Source organism: Mobula birostris, chromosome 2, assembly GCF_030028105.1.
Source record: "Mobula birostris isolate sMobBir1 chromosome 2, sMobBir1.hap1, whole genome shotgun sequence".
In the NCBI taxonomy this organism is placed as follows: Eukaryota; Metazoa; Chordata; class Chondrichthyes; order Myliobatiformes; family Myliobatidae; genus Mobula; species Mobula birostris.
Window position 1 is genome coordinate 172,317,850 of NC_092371.1, and position 24,260 is coordinate 172,342,109.

General features: G+C 42.5%; 1 protein-coding gene across 7 annotated transcripts in view; it reads right to left on the reverse strand.

Annotated features, from left to right (window-relative positions):
• Positions 1-24,260, reverse strand: part of mlip (muscular LMNA-interacting protein) — a 179,277-nt gene that overhangs the window by 69,276 nt on the left and 85,741 nt on the right. For 4 of the 7 annotated variants that reach the window (XM_072251100.1, XM_072251094.1, XM_072251095.1 and 1 more), the window contains 2 exons: positions 7,811-7,963; positions 1,761-2,144 (listed from right to left, as the gene is read on the reverse strand). In XM_072251100.1, the coding sequence (XP_072107201.1) occupies positions 1,761-2,144; positions 7,811-7,963 (537 nt within the window). The remainder of the gene's footprint in view (positions 1-1,760; positions 2,145-7,810; positions 7,964-24,260) is intronic. The other 3 variants (XM_072251097.1, XM_072251098.1, XM_072251099.1) reach the window with 1 other exon arrangement.

Here is a 24,260-nt window from a genome sequence, read left to right on the forward strand (position 1 = left end):
GATAAGGGGCCCAAAGCTGCTCGCCATATTCCAAGTTTGGTCTGACCAATTTCCCTAACTGCCTCTTACTTACAATTCTCTGCAAGTTCAAAACAGGGCTCGTTAATGCTGTGTGCATTTCCTAAGCAAGCTCAATTACTGCACTGTTTGAAGGTGATTAATGGTGCATTGATCCACCATTTCCAGTTAAACTCCTCCAACACTGCATTCCAAAGACAAATTCTGCACACCAGGGGTGCCAGATTACTTGTGCTTGGAGGTCTTTTCACAGGCATGAATAAAAAATTAGCATGAAATTGTTGGCAGAATTTCTAAGGGTAAGCAGTGGAAAGAGTGAGCAGTTTCGTGTTCCTGGATGTCAACATCACTGAAGATCTATCCTGGTCACAGCATATCGATGCAGTTACGAAGAGGGTATGACAGCGGCTATATTTCATCAGGAGTCTGAGGAGATTTGAATGTCACCAAAGACATGAGCAACATTCTACAAATGTACTGTGGAGAGCATTCTAGCTGGTCGCCTCACCATCTGGTATGGAGTGACCCACTGCGCAGGATCGGAAAAGGGTGCAGAGGATTGTAAACTCAGCCAAAAGAATCATGGCCTCCCTACCACTGAATACATTTTCAAAAGGAGGTGTCTCAAGGTGGCATCCATCATTAAAGACTCCCGCCACCCAGGACATGCCCTGTTCTCATTGTTGCTATCAGAGATGGGCTACAGGAGCCGGACTCAACATTTTAGGAACAGCTTCTTTCCCCCTGCCATCAGATATCTGATCAGACGATGAACCCATGAACACAGTCTCACTACTCTTGCTCTCTTTTTGCACTACTTACTTAATGTGAGCTTTATATGTTTTTTCATATTTCTTATTATAATTTATAATATATTTTCTTAATTGCACTGTGCTTCTGCCACAAAACAACACATTTCACAGCATATGATGATAAATCTGATTTTGATGATGTATCTACCGGTTCATGAAGGGTGTTGGACACGCATTGACATCAAACAATTTCCAAAACCAAATTAGATATAACTTGCAACCAGTGCCACAAGAGATCATACAAGCCCCATGAGAAATCAAATCACTCAGCAATTTTCGTCTCACTAGTTTTCACTGATACACCATAGCAAGTAACCTAACGAATGCATCATGGCTTGGAACGGCAACTGCTCTGCCCATGACCATAAGAAACGGCAGAGAGCTGTGGACACAGCCCAGCACCATGGAAACCTACCACCCCTCCATGGACTCTGTCTACACTTCTCACTACATTGGTAAAGCAGCCAACATAATCAAAGACCCCATCCACCTCAGATATTCGCTCTTCTTCCCTCTTCAACAAGCAGAGATACAAGAACCTGAAAGTACATACAACCAGGCCCAAGGACAGCTTCTACCCTGTTACTATAAGACTATTGAATGGATCTCTTGTACAATAAGTCTACTTTATTATTGCCTTGCACCTTATTGTTGACGTTTCAGCCTGGAGCCTTCTTCAGGACTGAAGGGTTTCGGCCTGAAACGTCAACAGTTTATTCCCATCTATTGATTCTACCTGACCTGCTGATTTCCTCCATCATTTTGTGTGTGTTACTCTAGATTTCCAGCATCTGCTGAATCTCTTGTGTCAATAAAAGGTTTCCTGTTGATTCACCAGTTTGGATGCCATTCTAGAATGAAGCAACCCAACACCAGATTCTCTTGAAAAGATTTGCACAGACCGAGAGAATAAAAGAACATTTTACTTGCCTGAAAGAGTGATTCTTGCTCATCACCATCCAGCTTCTGCTCAGCATCTCGTAAGAAAGGGACCTTTGTTTTATCTTCAACAACATTTGGATGAACAAAACTGCCTTTGTCATCAGCGAAAGGATTCGGAGTCAAACTTGACAAAGGCACTGCCGTGGCTGAGAGGTCTACTCCATCTCCTTGAGAGAAACAGTCACTGTCACTTCCATCTGAGTCTGTTAGTAAGACAAACTCGGCCTTGAAAATCCCCTGGATCTGTGAAGCCTCTTCAGCAGGCCCAAACTTTCCTTCATTATTCAACCAGCTTCGGTTTGACGCTCCTTCTACAATGCCATCTTCCACCCTAAAACTTCCAGACTGTTCTTCTTCAGCAATATACAAGGGCTGCAAGGAAGGTTTTCAAAAGGTCAGTTACCATCAACAATTAATTATACAATTAGGGCACCATGGTGGGGTAGCGGTTAGCGCGACGCTGTTACAGCTCAGTGTGTTCTGGAGTTTTGAGGTCTGTCTATATTGAGTTTGTACATTCGCCCCATGGCCACGTGGGGTTTCCTCCAATGCTTCTGTTATTAGGATACTTAGAGAAGGAGAGTGGGAGTATTATTAAATCCGATGGGTGAGACAGCATAAACACAAGAGAATCTGCAGGTGCTGGAAATCCAGAGCAACACACATAAGATGCTAGAGGAATTCAGCAAGTCAGGAAGCAACTACAGAGAGGAATAAACAGCCAATGTTTCAGGTCAAGACCCTTCATCTGTACTGGAAACGAAGGGGGAAGATTCCAGAATAAGAAGATTGAGGGAGGGGAAGGAGGACAAGCTAGAGGGAAGGGGATGAAGTTGGAAGCTGTGAGGAGGTTAATGGAAAAGGCAAAGGCTGAAGAAGAAGCAATCTGATAGGAGCCGAGTGGACCATAGGAGAAAGAGAAGGAGGAGGGGTGCCAGGGGTGGTGATAGGCAGGTAAGGATATGAGGTGAGAGGCTAGAGTAGGGAATTGAAAAAGAGGGAAGGGAGGGGAAAAATAACCTCCTATCCAATCAGTGCCAAATGTCAATGCATGGTCACACATACCCACACTGGACCCCTCCTGTACCTCCCCTTTGATGGTAGTAATGACCAGAGGCCATGTCCTGGTTGTTGAGGGTGCTTAGTGATGGACATAGTCACTTGAAGGTGTCCTCAAAGGCGGGGAGTGTTGTACCCTTGAGGCTGAGTCTACAGACTCCTGCAGACTTGTAGGCAGAGGTGAAACAGACAACCTCCCAGCTGTTTGTATTAACAAGATGTCTTGAAAATTGTTTCCTAACAGATGATATCCGGATGGAATTGGAAATGTAGTCTTTCAGGAGAATGGCCACAAGGTGAAAATATCCTAGTTTAAATGTCTTTAATCGAAGTGTCATTATTCAAGATGTCATTTCCAGTACACAAGTGTAAAGGAGAACAAAATAATTGTTACTCCAGATCTGATGTAGCCAAAAACTGTAATAAAATAAAGAAGACAATAATAAAAATGGGATAAATATAAATGCATGATAGCTTATATACATAGACTGATCATATATCCATAAAGTAACACTGGGCAGCACATAAGGTGATTGACGGGAAGTGATAAAGCAGTGGTGGTGGGGGCTGTGGAGAGATGAGTTAGCAGGTGAAGGTGTTGATCAGCCTTACTGCTTTAAAAGTAACTGTTTTTGAGTCTGGCAGTCCTGGAATGGAGGCTATGTAACTCCTCCCTGATGCGAGTGGAACAAACAGTCCATGAGCAGGGTGGGTGGGATCCTTCATGATGTTACTGGCCCTTCCCTGGCACCTTTCTGTGTATTACAGTATGTCTTTGATGGTGGGCAGGATAGTTCCAGTGATGGATCATCAGAGTGATGGATAGTGTGCCAGCCCTGGGAATAGTTAGGCCGATATTCCAGTGTGTGGACATATGTTATATTTAGCTGTTATAGTTTGGAAATGGAATCTGACTCACTTACACTTACAGCTGATCACATGAATGGACCATTTTTAAACAGGAATGGCTTCCAAGAAGTGAAGGGTTTGCAGACTTTCTTTTGAAGAGATTAGCTTTGTTTGTTACATGTACATCAAAACATCGAAACATGGTAAAATGGATCATTTGTGTCAATAACCAACACAGTCAGGGGATTGTGCTAGAGACAGCCTGTATATGTCACTATGCTACTGGTGCCAACAAAGCATGCCCACAACTCACTAACCCTAATCTTAATCCTAACATCTTTCAAAAGTGGTGCACCCAGAGGAAACCCATGCAGTCATGGGAAGAACTCCTTCGAAACATCTTCTCAAGACAATGTCTCAGAAATGCTCCATCCATCATCAAGGATTCCATCACCCAGGACGTATCCTCTCCTCACTGCTTCCATCGAGGAGGCGATACAGGAGACTTAAGACATACACTTTGCATTTCAGCAAAAACTTCTTCCTCTCCGCCATCAGATTTCTGAATGGACAATGAACCCATGTATACTACTTCGCTCAACACACATCAAAGTTGCTGGTGAACGCAGCAGGCCAGGCAGCATCTCTAGGAAGAGGTACAGTTGACGTTTCAGGCCAAGACCCTTGGTCAGGTCTCAGCCTGAGACATCGACTGTACCTCTTCCTAGAGATGCTGCCTGGTCTGCTGCGTTCACCAGCAACTTTGATGTGTGTTGCTTGAATTTCCAGCATCTGCAGAATTCCTGTTGTATACTACTTCGCTATTGGTTTCTTTTTTAGCTCCCTTTTAGCATGTATTTAATTCAATTATATGTATGTGTGTGTGGAGTGTGTGGAGAGTGTGTGGAGAGTGTGTGGAGAGTGTGTGGAGAGCGCGGAGTGTGTGTGGAGTGTGTGGAGTGTGTGGAGTGTGTGGAGTGTGTGGAGAGTGTGGAGAGTGTGGAGTGTGTGGAGAGTGTGGAGAGTGCGGAGAGTGCGGAGAGTGCGGAGAGTGCGGAGAGTGTGGAGTGTGTGGAGTGTGTGGAGTGTGTGGAGTGTGTGTGGAGTGTGGAGTGTGTGGAGTGTGTGGAGAGTGTGGAGTGTGTGTGGAGGGTGTGGAGAGTGTGGAGTGTGTGGAGGGTGTGGAGGGTGTGGAGAGTGTGGAGAGTGTGGAGTGTGTGGAGTGTGTGGAGTGTGTGGAGAGCGTGGAGAGCGTGGAGTGTGTGGAGTGTGTGGAGTGTGTGTGGAGTGTGGAGTGTGTGGAGTGTGTGGAGAGTGTGGAGAGTGTGGAGAGTGTGGAGTGTGTGGAGAGTGTGTGTGTGATATGTAATTTGTTTCACAACATATGTTGCTGATATTAAACCTGACCCTCTGATTCTAATTCTGTGGAATCAAACCCAATCAGTGATTGTTGGCACTGTAAAGTGAGGGGCTAATCACTATACTATCCCACTGCCCCAAATTTATTTAGAGATGCAGTGAGGAACAGGCCCTTCTTGTGCACCTATTTAACAGTGTCCTAATCACAGGATAATTTACAATGACCAACTGGTACACCTTTAGACAACCCGGAGGAACCTCATGCACTCATAGGAAAAATGTACAAACTTGTTACAGACAGCTCCCGAATCGAACTCTGATCTCTGACACCCCAAGTTGTAATAGCTTCGCGCTAACTGCTACCCCACAGATTTTGAGAACTCTTCCTGGCAAAAGGTCACTTTGGCAGCTTGTTGAAGATAATTCAAAGGTCAAAATTCAAAGTAAATTTATCATCAAAGTACATATAAGTCACCATATACAACTCCAAGATTCATTTTCTAGCGGGCATATACAATAAATCCAAGAAACACACCAGAGAATCAGTGAAAGGCTGCACACAACAGGATGGACAAACAAACAATTTGCAAAAAACAAACTTGTTGAAGTAAAGAGTAAAAAGCAACTCTTGTAAGCGCCAACAAGCACAATCTGAAAGAAAGTTAAAACACGTAATTACCTTGGGAACTGCAGTCACTTGACTTCAAGCCTTAGGAGTTTGAGAAGATTCAGCATGACATCTAAAACTTTGACAAACTTCTATAGATATTGATGGAGAGTTTATTTACTAGCTGCTTCACAGCCTGGTAAAGAAGCACCAATATTTTTGAATTGAAAATCCTACAGAAAGTGGTGGATACAGCCCAGTCCATCACTGAGCATATCTACACAAAGTGTTGTCACAGGAAAGCAGCATCCATCATCAGAGACCCACACCAACCAGGTCATGCTCGCTACTCGCTGTTGCCAGAAGGTACAGGAGCCTCAGGACCCATACCACCAGACTCAGGAACAGTTATTACCCCTTAACCATCAGGCTCTTGCATCAAAAGGAATAACTTGACTCAACTTCACTTGCCCATCAATGAAATGTTCCCACAACCTATGGAATATCATGGACTCTTCATCTCATGTCCTTGATATTTATTGTTTATTTAATTATTATTATTATTTCTTCCTTTTTGCACTTGCACAATTTGTCTTTTGTACACTGGTTGAATTCTCAAGTTGGTATGGTCTTTCACTGATCCTATTATGGTTATTTTTCAATGATGGATTTATTGAGTATGCCCGCAAGAAAATGAATCTCAGGGTCGCATATGGTGACATATATAGGTCCATCTAATGTTAGAGAAATGTATACAATATACATCCTAAAATTCTTTTTCTTCACAGACATCCACAAAGACAGAGGAGTGCCCCAAAGAATACATAACAGTTAAACGTTAAAATCCCAGACCCCCCCCCAGCTCCCCCCTCCCATGCACAAGCAGCAGCAAGGCAACAACCCCCCTCCCCCACCAGCAAAAATGGATTGGCACCCTCCACAGAGCACTCAAACATGCAGCAGGCAACAATAAAGGTACAGGCTTGCAGTACCCCAAAGATTATTCATTCACCCGGTAATTGGACAGACCACAAGGCTCTCTCTCTCCCTAAAAAGGGAAAAAGAGGTGTCCCCTCTTGTGTACATTGATAATAAAATTGGTTTGAATTTTGAATTATATTCATATTAAATGGGTATTTCGAGAGAAAAGAGAGTACAAATGCTAGATTCTGGATGTTGAAGGAACTCAGATGCCATGGAGGGAAATGGACAAGTGACATTTTAGGTGCAGTTCAAGTGAAGGATCTCGACCCAAAACGTCAACTGTCCATTTTCCTTCTACAGATGCTGCTCAGGCACTATCTTGTATTTTTGCTCATGTGGATACTTAATGGTCACTAATCTTCCCATCATCGAGGACATCTTCAAATGTTGATACTTCAAGAAGACGACATCCATCATGACGGGCCCTCACTGCCCGGGACATGCCCTCTTCTCATTGCTACCATCAGCAAGGAGGTACAGGAGCCTGAAAACACACACTCAGTGTTTTAGGAACAGCTTCTTCCCCTCCGCCATCAGATTTATGAATGGCCCATGAAAGCATGAACACAACTTCCTATTTGCTCTCATTTTGTACTAAAGTACGTACTTTTTTTAAACATATTTCTTATTGTAACTGATAGTAATATTTTCAATGCATTGCATTGTACTGCTGCAGCAAATCAACAAATTTCAGGACATGTATTTTTTATTTTTATTATTTAGAGATGCAGTGCAGAACAGGCCCTTCCGGCACAGTGAGCCACACCGCCGAGCAACAAACCTATTTAACGCTAGTCTAATCACAAGGCAATTTACAATGACCAATTAACTGGTACATCTTTGGACTGTGAGAGGAAACCAGAGCAGCCAGAGGAAACCCATGCACACACAGGAAGAACTTACAAGAGCTCTTCCAGAGGAAGGCGGAATTGAACTCCAGGCTCCAATACCCTGAGCTGTAATAGCGTCACACATACCGCTGGGTGCCTCAGTCATGGTAAACCTGATTCTGATTCTAATTTTTTCTGTGTTGGTAGGAGATTCTTAAAACAGATGTACTGGTGATGTGCTGAGCTTTCTTTTTCTAGTGACAACTAAAAGTCTTCCTCTTAAAAATGATCTAATGAGCAAATCTTTAGTGTGAAAAAAAACACAGCAGTGTTGAAAATGATGGTATTACCTCATTCAAGATGGAGGAACTGGCCACTGAGCTTTGCAGTTTACCAGGCTGATGCGAGAATCTGGTATCCATCACCTGAATGTGAGCAGGAAGCCTTCGAACAGTTGGCACAAATGTGAAGGCCAAAGGCTTGGCTGTTTCATTAATACGAACCTATATAATCAATAAATTTAAATACATTGGAAATTAAGTTAGGTCATGTTTTAATCTCAGAATTATTGGTGTTAGGGATCATTCTGGGCTTATGAATATATGGACAGTATAATTATGGATAAAGTTCAAAGTAAATGTGTTATCAAAGTACATACACGTCACCACATACTACCCTGAGGTTCATTTTCTTGTGGACATTCACAGTGGATACAAAGAAACACAATTAAATCAATGATAAAACATACACAACAAAGAATGACAAACAACCATTCTGTAAAAGATAACATACTATGCAAATACAAGAAAGAAAGAAAAAGCAAAATAATAAATAAATAAATATATAGATAGATAGATAGATAGGTAGGTAGGTAGATAGATAGATAGATAGATAGATAGATAGATACCAAGAACATGAGTTGAAGAGGGATTGAAAGAGAATCCATTTGCTGTGTGATCACTGTTGGGGTGAGTGAAGTTATCTACACTGTTTCAGGAGGCTGATGGTTGAGGGATAGTAACTGTTCCTGAACCAGGTGGTGTGGGACCTGAAGCTCCTGCACCTTGGTCCTGAAGGCAGCAGTGAGAAGAGAGCATGACATGAGTGGTGGGTGTTCTTAATGATCGACGCTGCTTTCTTGTGACAGTGCTCCATGTAGATGTGCTCAATAGTGAGGAGGGCTACACCCATGAGGGACTGGACAGTAACCACTAAAATGATACCAACCTTCAGGAAATAATACTTGTACACAAAGTTATATTTTGTGTTATGTGCTGTGGGTCATATATGTATATGTACACCGTGGTCTGGAGGAACGTGGTGTCATTTGATTTTATATATAGTATCTGAAGTCATATAACAATAAACCTGAACCTGAACTTCTCAGATTCCCTGTGGCTTAGTTTTAGTCAGTCATGACAGTTGGTGCCAAACACAAAGGCAATAATAGTAAAAATCTGAAGGTTTATTACTGCCACGTGTACTGAGGTACAGTGAAAAACTTTGTTTTGCATGCTATCCAGACAGATCATTTGATCACATTTGCACATTGATGTAGAACAGGGCATAACAATAACAGAATGCAGAATAAAATACTCCATTAAGACAAAGTTCAGTGCAAGTAGACAATAGGGTATAAGGTCATAACAGAGCAGATTCTGAGGTCAAACATCCATTGTATTGTGCTAGGGAACCATTCAATAATCTTACAACAGTAGGATAGGAGCTGTCCCTGAGCCTGGTGGTACAAGCTTTTGGTTTTTTGTATCCTTCTGCCCGATAGGAGGGAGAAGAGAAAATGTCTGCCGTGAGGCAGCAAGAGACAATGGGTCGAGCAGCATCTGTGGAGGGAAAGTACACAGATGTTGAACCACTGCATCAGGACTGAGTGTGGAGAGGGGAGATAGCTGGTATAAATAAGGGAGAGTGGGTGGTGAAACAAAGTCCAAGGTGAATGTAGGACTGAGGAAGGAGTGTAAGATGATAGGCAGGTTGAGGAGGAGGGAAGGGCTGAAGTTGGGAGATAATGGCAGAGAGAAGAGAAAGAGAAAGATGGAGACAGAGACAGAGACAGAGACAAAGAGAGACAGACAGACAGAGAAAGAGAATGACAGGCAGATAAAAACAGAGGAAGGAACAACATAGAGGCAGTTAGAGACACAGAGAAAGAAATACAAAGAGAAACACAGAGAAAAAGAGAAAGAAGCACAGAGAGAGGGAGATAGAGCAAGAAAGAAAGGAGAATGGATGAGAAAGAGTTCTCTACCCACCAAAAAACAAATCAGTACAACATGTGGTAAAAAGAAAGCTATTTCTACTTGCTTGCGTTCAACATAATATTGATTCATTGCCAAACCAATCTTTGGACCGATGAACCATGCTTTATCAGTGGGAAGTCCTTACTTGCTTTTAAATGTTACATTTCAAGAAGCTTACCAATTTTTCCTTTTCTGAATAGACAATTCCAACAATCAGGAAACATTAACAAGGAATATTAAATACTGCAGCCTTTGCCTTGGCCACTACTAATTCTTTCATCAAGGACAGATGTTTGCATTCATTGTAGGGTCCTTCTCCTCAGCCAATAGCAATGCTATTCTTAAATGATTTTTTAAATAAGGATAAAGTTTAGCTTTAGTTTTCACATGTGCATTGAAATATAGATAGGTATATAGATAAATAGTTAGATAATTTATTGATCCCAAAGGAAATGATAGTGTCACAGTAGCATTACAAGTGCAATTTTGCCCACTACTGTAGTCACTGCACTCGATGGAATCCCAAGGACCAGAAGGATGGTGAAAATGTTCTTTAACAGTGAGATGTGTCATTTGTGTCAAACTAATTCAGAGAGGTTGTACTGAACAGCCTGCAAGTGTCACCATGCTTATGTTGCCAACATAACATGCCCACAACTTACTAACCCTAATGCATATGGCTTTGGAATACTGTATGGGAGAAAACCAGAGCACCCAGAGGAAACCCATATGATCAGAAAGAGAAAGAGCAAACTCATTACAGACTGCAATGGGAATTGAACCCTAATCTTACAGCTGGCACTGTAAAGTGATGCACTGCCATGCCGACTTGCAATTGACTTAACTCACTGGCACCAATTCTGTTATAGACTCAGAACTTCCAGAGAAGGTGTTAAGCTTAAACTGACTTATTTCATTCAACAGGATGAATTACGACATAAAAGGTGCACAAAATTGAAATCAGTGAATACAGGACTGAAGGAATTATATTTGAATGCTTGCAGTACATGGAATAAGGTTGCAGCACAGTTGCAGATCACCAGGTATGATGTTGTAGATATCACTGAATCATAGCTGAAAGGAGATTATAGCTAGGAGCTAAATGTCCACAGATACACATTGTATTCAAAGGACAGGCAGGAAGGGAAAGAGGACAGAGTTGCTCTGTTGGTAAAAAATGAAATCAAATTATTAGAAAGAGGTGACATAGGGTCGCAGGGTGGTGAATCATTGTGGGTAGAGCTAAGGAACTCCGAGGGTAAAACAACCTTTATGGGAGTTGTCTACAGACCACCAAACAGTAGTAAGAATGTGATCTACAAATTTCAAAGAGAAAGAGAAAATGCATGCCAAAAGGGCAATGTTACAATAGTCAAGGCGGATTTCAATATGCAGGTAGATTGAGAAAATGAGATTCGTGTTGGATTCCACGGGGGGAGTTTCTAGAGTGTTTACAAAATGGCCTTTTAGAGCAGCTTGTGGTTCAGCTCACTGGGGGATCAGCTATTCTGGATTGGGTGTTGTGTAATGAACCAGAATTGACTAGAAAGCTTAAGATAAAAGAACCAAAAGGGGAAAGTGATCATCACATGACCAAATTCACACTGAAATTTGAGAATGAGGAGCTAAAGTCAGATGCTTCAGTATTACAGTGGAGTAAAGGGAGTTACAGAGACATGAGAGAGGAGTTGGCCAGAATTGATTGAAAAGAACACTGGTAGGGATGATGACAGTGGCTGGCATTTCTGGAAGGAATTCAGATGGCACAGAATATATACAACCCAAAGAGGAAGAAGTGTTCTAAAAGAAAGATGACACAACCGCAGATAACAAGTTAAAGCCATCATAAAAGCCAACAGAAGGCAACAAAAAATGTCATTAAGAAGTTAAAGATGGAATATAGAAAATAGGTGCAGGAGTAGGCCATTCGGCCCTTCGAGCCTGCACCGCCATTTATTATGATCATGGCTGATCATTCAACTCAGAACCCTGCACCAGCCTTCCCTCCATACCCCCTGATCCCCGTAGCCACAAGGGCCATATCTAACTCGCTCTTACATATAGCCAATGAACTGGCCTCAACTGTTTCCTGTGGCAGAGAATTCCACAGATTCACCACTCTCTGTGTGAAGAAGTTTTTCCTAATCTCGGTCCTAAAAGGCTTCCCCTTTATCCTCAAACTGTGACCTCTCGTTCTGGACTTCCCCAACATCGGGAACAATCTTCCTGCATCTAGCCTGTCCAATCCCTTTAGGATTTTATACATTTCAATCAGATCCCCCCTCAAATCTTCTAAATTCCAACGAGTACAAGCCCAGTTCATCCAGTCTTTCTTCATATAGTGAATATGAAAGTGTACTTATATTCCATCTTTAATAATATTAAAGAGGATACCAAAGTTTCTTCAGATACATAAAGGGTAAAAGAGAGGTGAGAGTGGATATTGGACTGCTGGACAACGATGCTGGAGAGGTAGTTATGGGGGACAACAAAATGGAAGACAAACTAAGTAAGTATTTTGCATCAGTCTCCTCTGTGGAAGGCACTAGCTGTATGGTGGACGTTCCAGGTGTCAAGGGTCATGAAGTGTGTGCAGTTACCATAAATAGAGAGAAGTTCTTGGGAAACTGAAAGCTCTGATAATAGACTAGTCATCTGGAGCAGATGGTGTACACCCCATGGTTCTGAAAAAGGTGGCTGAAGAGATGATGGAGGCATCAGTATTGATCTTTCTAGAATCATTAGATTCTGGAATGGTTCCAGAATAACAAATGTCACTCCACTCTTCAAGAAGAGAGAGAGGCAGAAGAAAGGAAATTGTAGGCCAATTAGTCTAACCTCAGTGGATGGGAAGATGTTGGAGTCAATTATTAAGGATGAATGCCTAGGGTACTTCGAGACACATGATAAAATAGGCCATAATCAGCACGGTTTCCTCAAGGGAAAATCTTGCCTGATGAATCTGTTGGAATTCTTTGGAAAAATAACAATCAAGATAGACAAAGGAGAATCGGTTGATGTTGTATGCTTGGATTTTCAGAAGGCCTTTGACAAGATGCTACACATGAAGCTGCTTAGAAAGCCACAAGCCCATGGTATTACAGGAAAGATCCAAGTATGAATAAAGCAATGTCTGATTGGTGGGAGACTAAGAGTGGGAATAAAGGGAGATTTTTCTGGTTGGCTGCCAGTGACTAGTGGTTTTCCACAAGGGTCTGTGTCGGGACCAATTCTTTTTACGTGATAGGTCACTGATTTGGGTGATGGAATTGATAGCTTCATTTCAAAGTCTGCAGATGATATGAAGCTAGATGGAGGGGCAGGTAGTTTTGATGAAATTGTGTAGTTACAGGTGGACTTAGACAGATCAGGAGAATGGGCAAAGAAATGGCAGATGGAATACAGGTTTGGAAGTGTATGGTCATACACTTTGGTAGAAGAAATGAAAGAGTTGACCATTTTCTAAAGTTAGCATTTATTTCAAGAGGACTAGAATATAAATGCAAAGCTATAATGTTGAGTCTTTATAATGCACTGGTGAAGCCTCACTTGGAGTATTGTGAGCAGTTCTGGGACCCTTATCTTGGAAAGGACATGCTGAACCTGGAGATGGTTCACAAAAATGATTCCAGGATTGTATGGATTGTCATATGAATTGTGTTTGATGGCTCTGGGCCGGTATTCACTGGAATTCAGAAGAATGAGGGGTGACCTCATTGAAACTAATGGAATGGTGAAAGACCTTGATAGAGTGGATGTGATGTTTCTATGGTGAGATTGTCCAAGACCAGAGGACGCAGCCTCAGAATAGAGGGGCATCCTTTTAGAGTGGAGATGAGGAGGAATTTCTTTAGCCCAAGAGTGCTGAATCTGTGGAATTCATTGCCACAGGCAGCTGTGGAGGCCAAGTATTTATGTATATTTAAGGCAGAGGTAAATACATTCTTCATTGATCAGGGCATGAAGGGGTATGGGGAGAAGACAGGAGATTGGGACTGAGAGGAATATATGGATCAGCCATGATGAAATTGCGGAGCAGACTCGGTGGGCCAATGGCCCAATTCTGCTCCTATATCTTATGGCTGTATAGTCTTCATTCTGACCAAAAGATGAAAGGAATTGCACTTATGCACATATCTGAAGCCAGTCAGGAGAACAGATGCCAATCCTTACTGAAGAGTCAGTGGTAGAAAGGGTGAGCCAGTTCTAATTCCTGGCTGTCAACATCTCAGAGGATCTCCCCTGGGCCCCTCCACAAGATTCAGGAACAATCACTTCTCCTCAACCATTCAGTTCTTGAAATGACTGCCACAATCCTCATCACCAACCTGCCCTCTGTGACCGCTTTACACCAAAATTGATTTATATTCTAATTGTGTTCTTTCATGTAAAAATGTGTTTAATATATGTTTTTCTTGTGAACGCTGCTTATTTGATGCTATGTGCCTGTGATACTGCTACAAGTAAGGTTTTCATTGCACCTGTAAGGTGTCTGGTTGCTTCATTCTCCTGAAGTATCTCCATAAGCGTATAAGACCATAAGCCATAGAAGCAGAAATAAGTCATTTGGCCCATCAAAAACACAAAATAATCTGCAGATGCTGGGGTCAAAGCAACGCTCACAACACACTGGAGGAAATCAGCAGGTCAGGCAGCATCCGTGGAAAAATCTTTCTTCATCAATCTCCATCAAATCTTTCTGCCATTCCATCACGGCTGATTAATGATCCCACTCAACCCCATCTCCTGCCTTCCAACTATAACATATGACACCCTGAACCCTGACTAATCAAGAACCTTTCAACCTCCACCTTAAATATACCCAATGACCTGGCCTCTACAGCCGCCTGTTTCAATGAATTCCACAGACTTACCACCCTCTGGGGAACTTCTCTTCACCTCTGTTCTAAAGCGATGTCCTTCTACTCTGAGGGTACAATCTCTGGTCCTAGACTCTCCCACTATAGGAACTCCCCTCCTCGTACCCATTCTATCTAGGCTATTTATAATTCTATATGATTCAATGAGGTCCCCCCCCCCCCGCCCCCATTCTTCTAAATTTCATTGAGAACAGAGCCAAAACCATCAAAGACTCCTGATACATTAACCCTTTCATTTCAGGGATCATTCTCATAAACCTCCTCTGGACCCACTGCAATGCCAGCACATCCTTTCTTAGATAAGGGGCCCAAAACTGCTCACAATACTCTAGTTGCAGACTGACCAACGTCTTATGTCTTGCTGTTTCCTCTGCTGCTTTTCTAAGTTTGGGCTCACGCAGGGACTTCTTAATTCATGCCATGGAAATGGTCTCTTTGCTTAACACTGGAAATCTTCTGTTCAAACCTCCATCATACAAAGTTAAAGCAACAGGCTCAATTACTTCTCAGTGTTCCTGGCAGCATGGGCTTATCTGACAGTGAAAAGCGCATCAGTATGCTGCATCACTTGTCTTTTTAAAATAATCTCTGGCATTGTCAGAGGAAGATTTTTCTTTCTATCAGCTGCAAGAACCGCTCCCACATAACAATAACACTGAGATAAATATTTTTCCTGACCAAGTTCACCCTCAATGCCAGGTGACTTCATTGGTGTATAGATGCAGAGTGGTGAGTATCTGAACTTATTGCATCACAGTCTGATGTGGAAACTCAAAGTACTCTGCAGATGCTGGGGTCAAAGCAACACTCACAACACGCTGGAGGATCTCAGCAGGTCAGGCGGCATCCGTGGAAATGATCAGTCAACGTTTCAGGCAGGAACGCTTCGTCGGGACTGAAGAGGGAAGGGGCAGAGGCCCTATAAAGAAGGTGGGGGGAGGGTGGGAAGGAGAAGGCTGGTAGGCTCCAGGTGAAAAACCAGTAAGGGGAAAGATAAAGGGGTGGGGGAGTGGAAGCAGGAGGTGATAGGCAGGAAAGGTGATGAAAGAATATGAGAAAATGGGTAGTAGAAGGAGGCGGAACCATGAGGGAGGTGATAGGCAGCTAGGGGAGGAGGAAGAGTGAAATAGGGATAGGGGAAGGGAGGGGGAGGGAATTACCAGAAGTTGGAGAATTCTATGTTCATACCAAGGCCCCTCCTCCACTGCCACGATGAGGCTAAACTCAGGTTGGAGGAGCAACACCTCATATACTGTCTAGGTAGTCTCCAGCCCCTTGGTATGAACATTGGTTAGTTGAGTTATTGTCGCCCTCCCGTCAGCTTGAACAAGTCTGACCATTCTCCTCTGACTTCTCTCATTAAGGAAGTGTTTTTGCCCACAGAACTGCCGCTCACTGAATGTTTTTTTTTGTTTTTCACACCACTCTCAGTAAGCTCTAAAGAATGTTTTGTGTGAAAATCTCAGGAGATCAGCAGGTTCCCGGATACTCAAACCAGCCTGCATGGTACCAACAATCATTCCAGAGTCAAAGTCATTTAGATCATATTTGCATTAACGAGCAGGTGTGAAGGTGTACCAAATAATGTAGCCACTGGGTGTACATGTATTTTGATAATAAATTGACGCTGACTTTAGTCCGTTCCCACTTTATCATTCCCACTTCACTCCTTCAAAAGGTTCCTGCTGCTCTCCTAAGTCATAGAACATACCACAGGAACAAGCCATTTGACCCAGAATTTTGTGCCAAACCAGCTGAAAAACATGTTAAAAACACCCAAACATTAAACCCTCCTACCTACACTATGTCCATAACCTCCATCCTCCTTACATCCATGTGCCTATGAAAATAACTCTTAAAATCCTCTAATATATTTGCCTCTTCCACCATACCCGGCAGCGCATTCTAGTCATCCCTGAATCGAGTGAAAATCTTACCCTTCACACCCTCCCTTGAACCGACTTCCACTCACCTTCGATGCATGCCACTCTGGTATTAGACATTTCAACCCTGTGAAACAGATACTCTGTCCACTCTATTAATCCTTCTCATAACTTGTACAGCTCTATCAGATCTCCCCTCAGTCTCTGACACTCCAGAGAAAACAACTCAAGTTTATCCGGTCTCTTATGATAGCACATGCCCTCTAAACCAGGCAGCATCCTAATAAACCTCTACTCTACTCTCTCAACATCTTTCCTGTAGTGGAGCAACCATAATTGTACACAATATTCCAGGTGTGGCCTAACCAAAATTTTATGAAGTTGCAACATAACCTCCTGACATTTGAACTCAATGCCTCGACTAATAAAAGCCAGCATCCTAGCCTTCTTAACCATCTCATTGACCTGTGTAGCCACTTTCAAGGAGCTATGAACTTGGATCCCAAGATCTCTCTACTCAGCAACACTGTTAAGGACTTTGCATTTGCCATACCGAGGTGTATCACCTCACATTAATCTGGGTTAAACTCCATCTACTATCTCTCAACCCATATCTGCAACTGGTCTGTATTGTGCTGCATTCTTTGCCAGTCTTCTACACTATCCACAACTCCACCAATCTTGGTATCACCTGCAAATTTACTAACCCACAATTCTACCTTTTCATCCAGGTCATACATCACAAACAGCAGGGGTCCCAGCACATATTGCTGTGGAACTCCACTAATTACAGACCTCCAGCTCAAATAAGTTCCTTCAACTACTATCCTCTGTACACCCATTCTGAATCAAAAGTCAAATCACCATGGACACCATGCATCTTAATCTTCTGGATCAGCCTCCCATGGGGGACTTTGTCAAATAGCTTAATAAAATCCATGTAAACAACATCCACTGCCCTACCCTCATCAATCTCTCATGTCACCTTGTCAAAAACTCAGTCAAATTGGTAAGACATGACCTGCCATGCTGCACTCACAACACGCTGGAGGAACTCAGCAGGTCGGGCAGCATCCGTGGAAAAGATCAGTCGACGTTTCGGGCCGGAACCCTTCGTCAGGACGAAGCCATGCTGGCTCTCCTAATAATGCCATGGGTTTCCAAATTCTCATATATCCCAGCCCTAACAACATTCTCCACAACTTCCCTCCAACTGATGTGAAACTCAACAGTCTAGTTCCCAGGATTATCCCTTGTTCCCTTCTTAAATACAGATACAACTTTAGCCACTCGCCTGTCCTCCAGGACTTCCCCTATGGCTAGATGAGACACCAAGGTACTGGTCAAGGCCCCAGCATTCTCATCTCTTGCCTCCTTCAATAACCTGGGATAAATCCCATCAGGGCCCTTGGGATTCATCTACCTTAATACTCCAACACTTCCTCCTCCTTGACCTTTAAATGCCCTAACATATTTATGCACTCAGCACTGATCTCCTGGTCCTCCATATCCTTTCTCTTGGTAAGTACTGCAGCAAAGTACTCATTAAGCACCTCAGTCACATTCTGTACTCACAGCAACAGAAAACTTTGAACTTGCACTCAGTCGCCATGGGAGGTACCTAACAAAGTGGCCACTGAATGTAGTTACCCAGAGAAAGTTGATTAAGTAAAGCAAGCCAGCTCAGATTAAAGAACAAATCATACATAACTAATCTGATGAAGTTTTGATGAATTAATAGAGAATGCCGATGAAGGTATTACAGTGGGAGTGGTGTACAGAAACACGTGAAGCCTGTACCACCAGGCTCCAGGACGGCTACTATCCCTCTGTTTTAAGATGACTGTACATTATTGTCTGCCTGTACTGCATTTCTCTTTAACTCTAACCTTAATTCTGCATTCTTTTTTGTTTTAATTTGTACCACTTCAACACACTATTGTACTGAATTGATCTGTGTGGAAGGTATGCAAAACAAGTTTGTCCACTGTACCTTGGTACATGTGACAATAATAAATCATCACTACTCCCATCCGGCAGGAGGTGTAGAAGCCTTAGGTCCCACACTGTCAGGTTCAGGAACAGTCACTACCTTACAAGCATCAGGCTCCTGAACCAGTGGGGATAACTTCACTCACCTCATCACTGAACTGATTCCACAACCTACTTGCAAGGACTGTACAGCTCCATATTATTTTTTTACTTGCTTTTATTATTTGAAAATTTGTCTTCTTTTGCCCATCGTTTGCTTGTCAGTTTTTGCTGTTTATAGTTTCTCATAAATTTTATTGTTTTCCTGTGAATGCCTGCAAGAAAATGAATTTCAAGCTGGTATATGGTGACAAATATGTACTTTGATAATAAATTTTCTTTGAAGTCTGAAGCCAATTTACGATATATATGATAAGATAGAGACATAGACTGAAGATACTGGAATCTAGAGCAATAAACAGGTAAAAATAAAGGGGAAGAGAATCATGGAAAAATATTTTTACACCACGTCAAGTTGTAATCTGGAATGCACTGTACCCAAAAGTGATGGAAGAAGGGTCCATTGTGTTATTCAAACTGGAGTTGGATAAATATATGGTGACAAAAGGGTTGCAAGGCTGTAGGGATAGGGTCAGTGGGTGAAGCTCTGGTAGAAGCCAGCATGGACATTATAGGCTGAATGGCCTTTATGCTGTAACATTCCCTAATTCTCTGACACAAGAGATTCTGCAAATGTTGGAAATCCAGAGCAACACAGAAAAAATGCTGGAGGAACTCAGTAGGTCAGGCAGCATCTATGGAAAGGAATAAACAGTCGACATATCAGGTCAAGGCCGTTCATCAGGGCTCCTCCAGCATTTTGTGAGTGATATCCTAATTCTTTGATTCTACAATTCATTATCTTTTACTGTAGTTACCAGAATACTTCCAAATGTGGACTTAACTAGTGATACTATGCAGGAACATCATTGTATGGATAATCGGTAATGAGGAATCACTTACTGATTTATGATTTGAACAATCAGTCTTTCATTGCTCATTGTAAATGTGACTCAGAAATGCACTGCTCAAGACACATCAACAGAACTCAGACCACGGAACACAAATCCATAAACTAGCGATTACACAGTCATAGATTCATAGAACACGACAGCACAGAAATAGGCCCTTCAGCCCATGTCGAACTGTTATTCTGTCCAGTCACATCAACTCGCAGCTAGACCATAGCCCTCCAAACCCCTCCATACTTATCTAAATTTCTCCTAAATGTTGAAATAGGATTCACATCCACCACTTCCTCTTCCAGCAAGTTTTGCACTGGCACCACCCGCTGAGTGAAGGCGTTTCCCCTAGATTCACCTTAAACATTTCACCTTTCAGCCTTAACCTATGAGCTCCGGTTTTAGTTTCACTCAACCTCAATGGAAAAAGCTTGTTTGCATTAACCCTATCTACAACCCTCATAATTTTGTATATCTCTATCAGAACTCTCCTCATTCTCCTAAGCTCCAGCAAATAAAGTCCTAACCTATTCAGCCTTCCTCTATAACTCAGATCCTCAAGTCCCAGCAACATTCTCTCTACATTCTTTCAATCTTATTGATACCTTTCTTGGAGGTAAGTGACCAGAATGCACACAATACTCTGAATTTAATCTCATGAATATCTAATACAATTTCCAAATAACATCCTAACTCCTGTACTCAATACTTTAATTTATGAGGGCTAATGTGCCAGAAGCTCTCTTTATGACCCTATCTGTAATTATAATGCAAGTTACATTAGATCCATAATTTATACAAACTCACCTGCTGTGGGTCTTGGGTACCTGGAGCTAACCTAACAATACACTCTTCATTCCTCAGTTCAGTGGAAGAAACATGAGTGTTTGTGTGATCACACTGACAGTGCAAGGAATGATCATTTGAGTGCCAGGAATAGTGAGGCTGTATCAGAGAAATGTGCTGACAAATTTCTATTTATGTAAATTACTAAGTGGGCCTTAAGCAAGCCCTTAGGAATTTCTAGCCTTCAAATGTCATCATGAAGGGACAAGTACCAACGACTTGAAACCAGCTGCCAGTTGCACTGATTGTGTGAGAAAATATTGTGCTTTTAACATGTGGTTTCACATGTGGTTTCAGTATAGTGGTCGGTATGAAGTTAATGTCACACTGAGGCGTAGTCCTGATAAACGATCCCAATCAAGAACGTCTGGACTGGATCCTTTGAAGTTAGAACATAGAACAGTAAACCACAGGAATAGGCCCTTCGGCCCACAATATTGTGCCCATCCAATTAACTTAGTAATCAAATGGTCAAGCCTCTAGCTACACAACCTCCATATCTTTCCATTTCCCTCACATTCATGAGCCTGTCTAAAGTCTCTTTAAAGTCTCTAATGTATATTAGGTTCAAAAACGAGGTAACGATAGACATCTTGAAGATTATAAGGCTAGCAGGAAGGAGCTTAAGAATGAAATTAGGACGGCAGAGAAGACAAAATTAAGGAAAACCCCAAGGCATTCCACAAGTATGTGAAGAGCAAGAGGATAAGTCGTGAGAGAATAGGATCTATCAAGTGTGACAGTGGAAAAGTGTGTATGGAACCAGAGGAGACAGCAGAGGTTCTTAATGAATACTTTGTTTCAGTATTCATTACGGAAAAGGATCTTGGTGATTGTAGGGATGACTTACAACAGACTGAATAGCTTAAGCACATAGGAAGAGAATGTGCTGAAGCTTTTGGAAAGCATCAAGTTGGATAAGTCACTGGGACAGGACGAGATGTTCCCCAGGATACCATGGAAGGTGAGGGAGGAGATTGCTGAGCCTCTGGTGATGATCCTTGCATCATCAGTGGGAACGGGAGAGGTTCCCGAGGAGTGGAGGGTCCCTTATGTTGTTCCCTTATTCAAGAAAGGGAGTAGAGATGGCCCAGGAAATTACAGACCTGCAAACATGAGGAAATCTGCAGATGTTGGAATTTCAAGCAACATACATAAAAGTTGCTGGTGAACACAGCAGGCCAGGCAGCATCTCTAGGAAGAGGTACAGTCGACGTTTCAGGCCGAGACCCTTCGTCAGGACTAACTGAAAGAAGAGCTAGTAAGAGATTTGAAAGTGGGAGATGAAGGGGAGATCCAAAATGATAGGAGAAGACAGGAGGGGGAGGGATGGAGCCAAGAGCTGGACAGGTGATTGGCAAAAGGGATATGAGAGGATCATGGGACAGGAGACCTAGGGAGAAAGAAAGGGGGAGGGGAGAAACCCAGAGGATGGGCAAGGGGTATAGTGAGAGGGACAGAGGGAGAAAAAGGAGAGAGAGAGAGAGAAAGAATGTGTGTATATAAATAAATAATGGATGGGGTACGAGGGGGAGGTGGGGCATTAGCAGAAGTTAGAGAAGTCAATGTTCATGCCATCAGGTTGGAGGCTACCCAGACGGAATATAAGGTGTTGTTCCTCTCACCTGAGTGTGGCTTCATCTTGACAGTAGAGGAGACCATGGATAGACATATCAGAATGGGAATGGGACGTGGAATTAAAATGTGTGGCCACTGGGAGATCCCGCTTTCTCTGGCGGACAGAGCGTAGGTGTTCAGCAAAACGATCTCCCAGTCTGTGTCTTTTTCTCTGGCGGACAGAGCGTACTCACTACCATTCAGGGCCCCAGACAGTCCTTCCAGGTGAGGCAACTCTTCACCTGTGAGTCGGCTAGGGTGATATACTGCGTCCGGTGCTCCCGATATGGCCTTCTATATATTGGCGAGACCCAACGCAGACTGGGAGATCGTTTCGCTGAACACCTACACTCTGTCCTGTCTCTCCTCACACATTTCTCAGCCTTACATTCGAACCTTGGCCCTTCTCTTCAGCTTTCCACATTCCCGCCCATCAGTGGCCTCTCCCAGACACACTCTCAGAAATTAATTCACTGGAAAGGGAAAAGATTTCAGGCTTTCAAGTTCAGCAATAGGAGAATAATTGAGGAATTCGTTCAGAATTTTTGCAGAGGCAAGTTCAAATGACAAAACCATAAGAAATAAAACATAGGAGCAGAACTAGGCTATTTGGCCCATTGGTTCTGCTCCACCATTTCATCATGGGTGATTTATTTTCCCTCTCAGCACCACTCTCCTACCTTCGCGCCATAACACTTGATGCCCTTACCAATCAAGAACCTATCAACCTCCTCTTTAAATATACCCAATGAATCTATTGTGCGACTTCATCAAAGGCATACTATGTATATTATCAAAATATGTACCAGGGTTGATTGATAAGTTCATGGCCTAAGATAGGAGGAGTCTATTTTAGAAAACCTAGCACATTTATTTTTCCTACATTTACACACTTAGTCCAACGGTCGTGGAGCATATGGATCCCTTCTTTGTAGAAGTCGGCATCTTGGACCTCCAGAAGTGGTCCACTGCAGGGGTGATTAATAAGTTTGTGGCCTAAGGTAGAAGGATATGAGTTATTAACTTCAAACTTTCTGCATTTTCACTCAAAGAGTTGAACTGCACGTGTATGCAATGAGAGCTGTATAACTCATCTTCTTCGACCTTAGGCCACGAACTTATCAATCACCCCTGCTGTGGACCACTTCTACAAAGAAGGGATCCGTATGCTTCACGACCGCTGGACTAAATGTGCACATGTAGGAGGAGACTATGTTGAAAAATAAATGTGCTAGGTTTTCTAAAATTGACACCTTTTACCTTAGGCCATGAACTTATCAATCACCCCTCATATATGTCACCTTGAGATGAATTTTTCTTGCAGTCATTTACAGGAAAATAAATACAATGGAATTTATGAAAAGCCATAGATAAACAAAAACTGACAAACAGCCAATGTGCAAAAGAAGACAAATTGTGCAAAAATAATATATAATACTGAGGATATGAGTTGTAGAGTCCTTGAAAGAGAATGTTTGTAGTGGAATTAGTTCAGTGTTGAGTGAGTGATATCATCCACACCAGTTCAGGACCCTGATGGTTGTTTGGTAATAACTGTTCCTGTATCTGGTGGCATGAGACGAAAGGCTCCTGTACTACCTTCTCGATGATAGTAGCGAGAAGAGAACATATCCGTCTGGTAGTCAGATTCAGGTAGCACAGTGGTTAGCCTAACGTCTTTCAGCACCAGTAACAAGGTCCATGGTTCATTTCCCGTCACTGTCTGCAGGGAGTTTATACATTGTCCCCGTGACCAAGTGGGTTTCCTCCACATTCCCCAGCTTCCTCACACGTTCCGAAGTATGGGTTACGGTCAGTGAGCTGTGTGCATGTAATGTTGGCACCAGAAGTGCAGCAACACTTATGGATTGTCCCTAGCACAATCCTCACTGATATGATTTAACACAAAATGGCCAATTTCACTGCATGTTTTGATGTACATGTGACAAGTAAAGCTAATCATTATTTTTTAATCTTTCAGTCAGGAGAGGTATTTTTACAGGAGTCACAAGTCGCCTGCTTCAGAACCACTTCGTAAATATTTCTTTCTTTTTTTTAAACCAGATGAAATAAATTAAATGTAGCGATCATACAGATGTTAGTGTCAATCTTATCATGACCTCAGGCCCAGTTAAGCTGTTTACAGATACGAGTTATTAATAGGAGTTTGGTAGACCTATAAATAATCACCAAAGTGAAAATAGGCTGACTATGTACGAACAAATAAAGTGAGTAAAGTGAGTTCCCAACCCTTTTCACGCCCTGGAGCCTTACCATAAACCAAGGGCTCCGTGGACCAAGGCTAAGAACCCTTGGTTGGGAA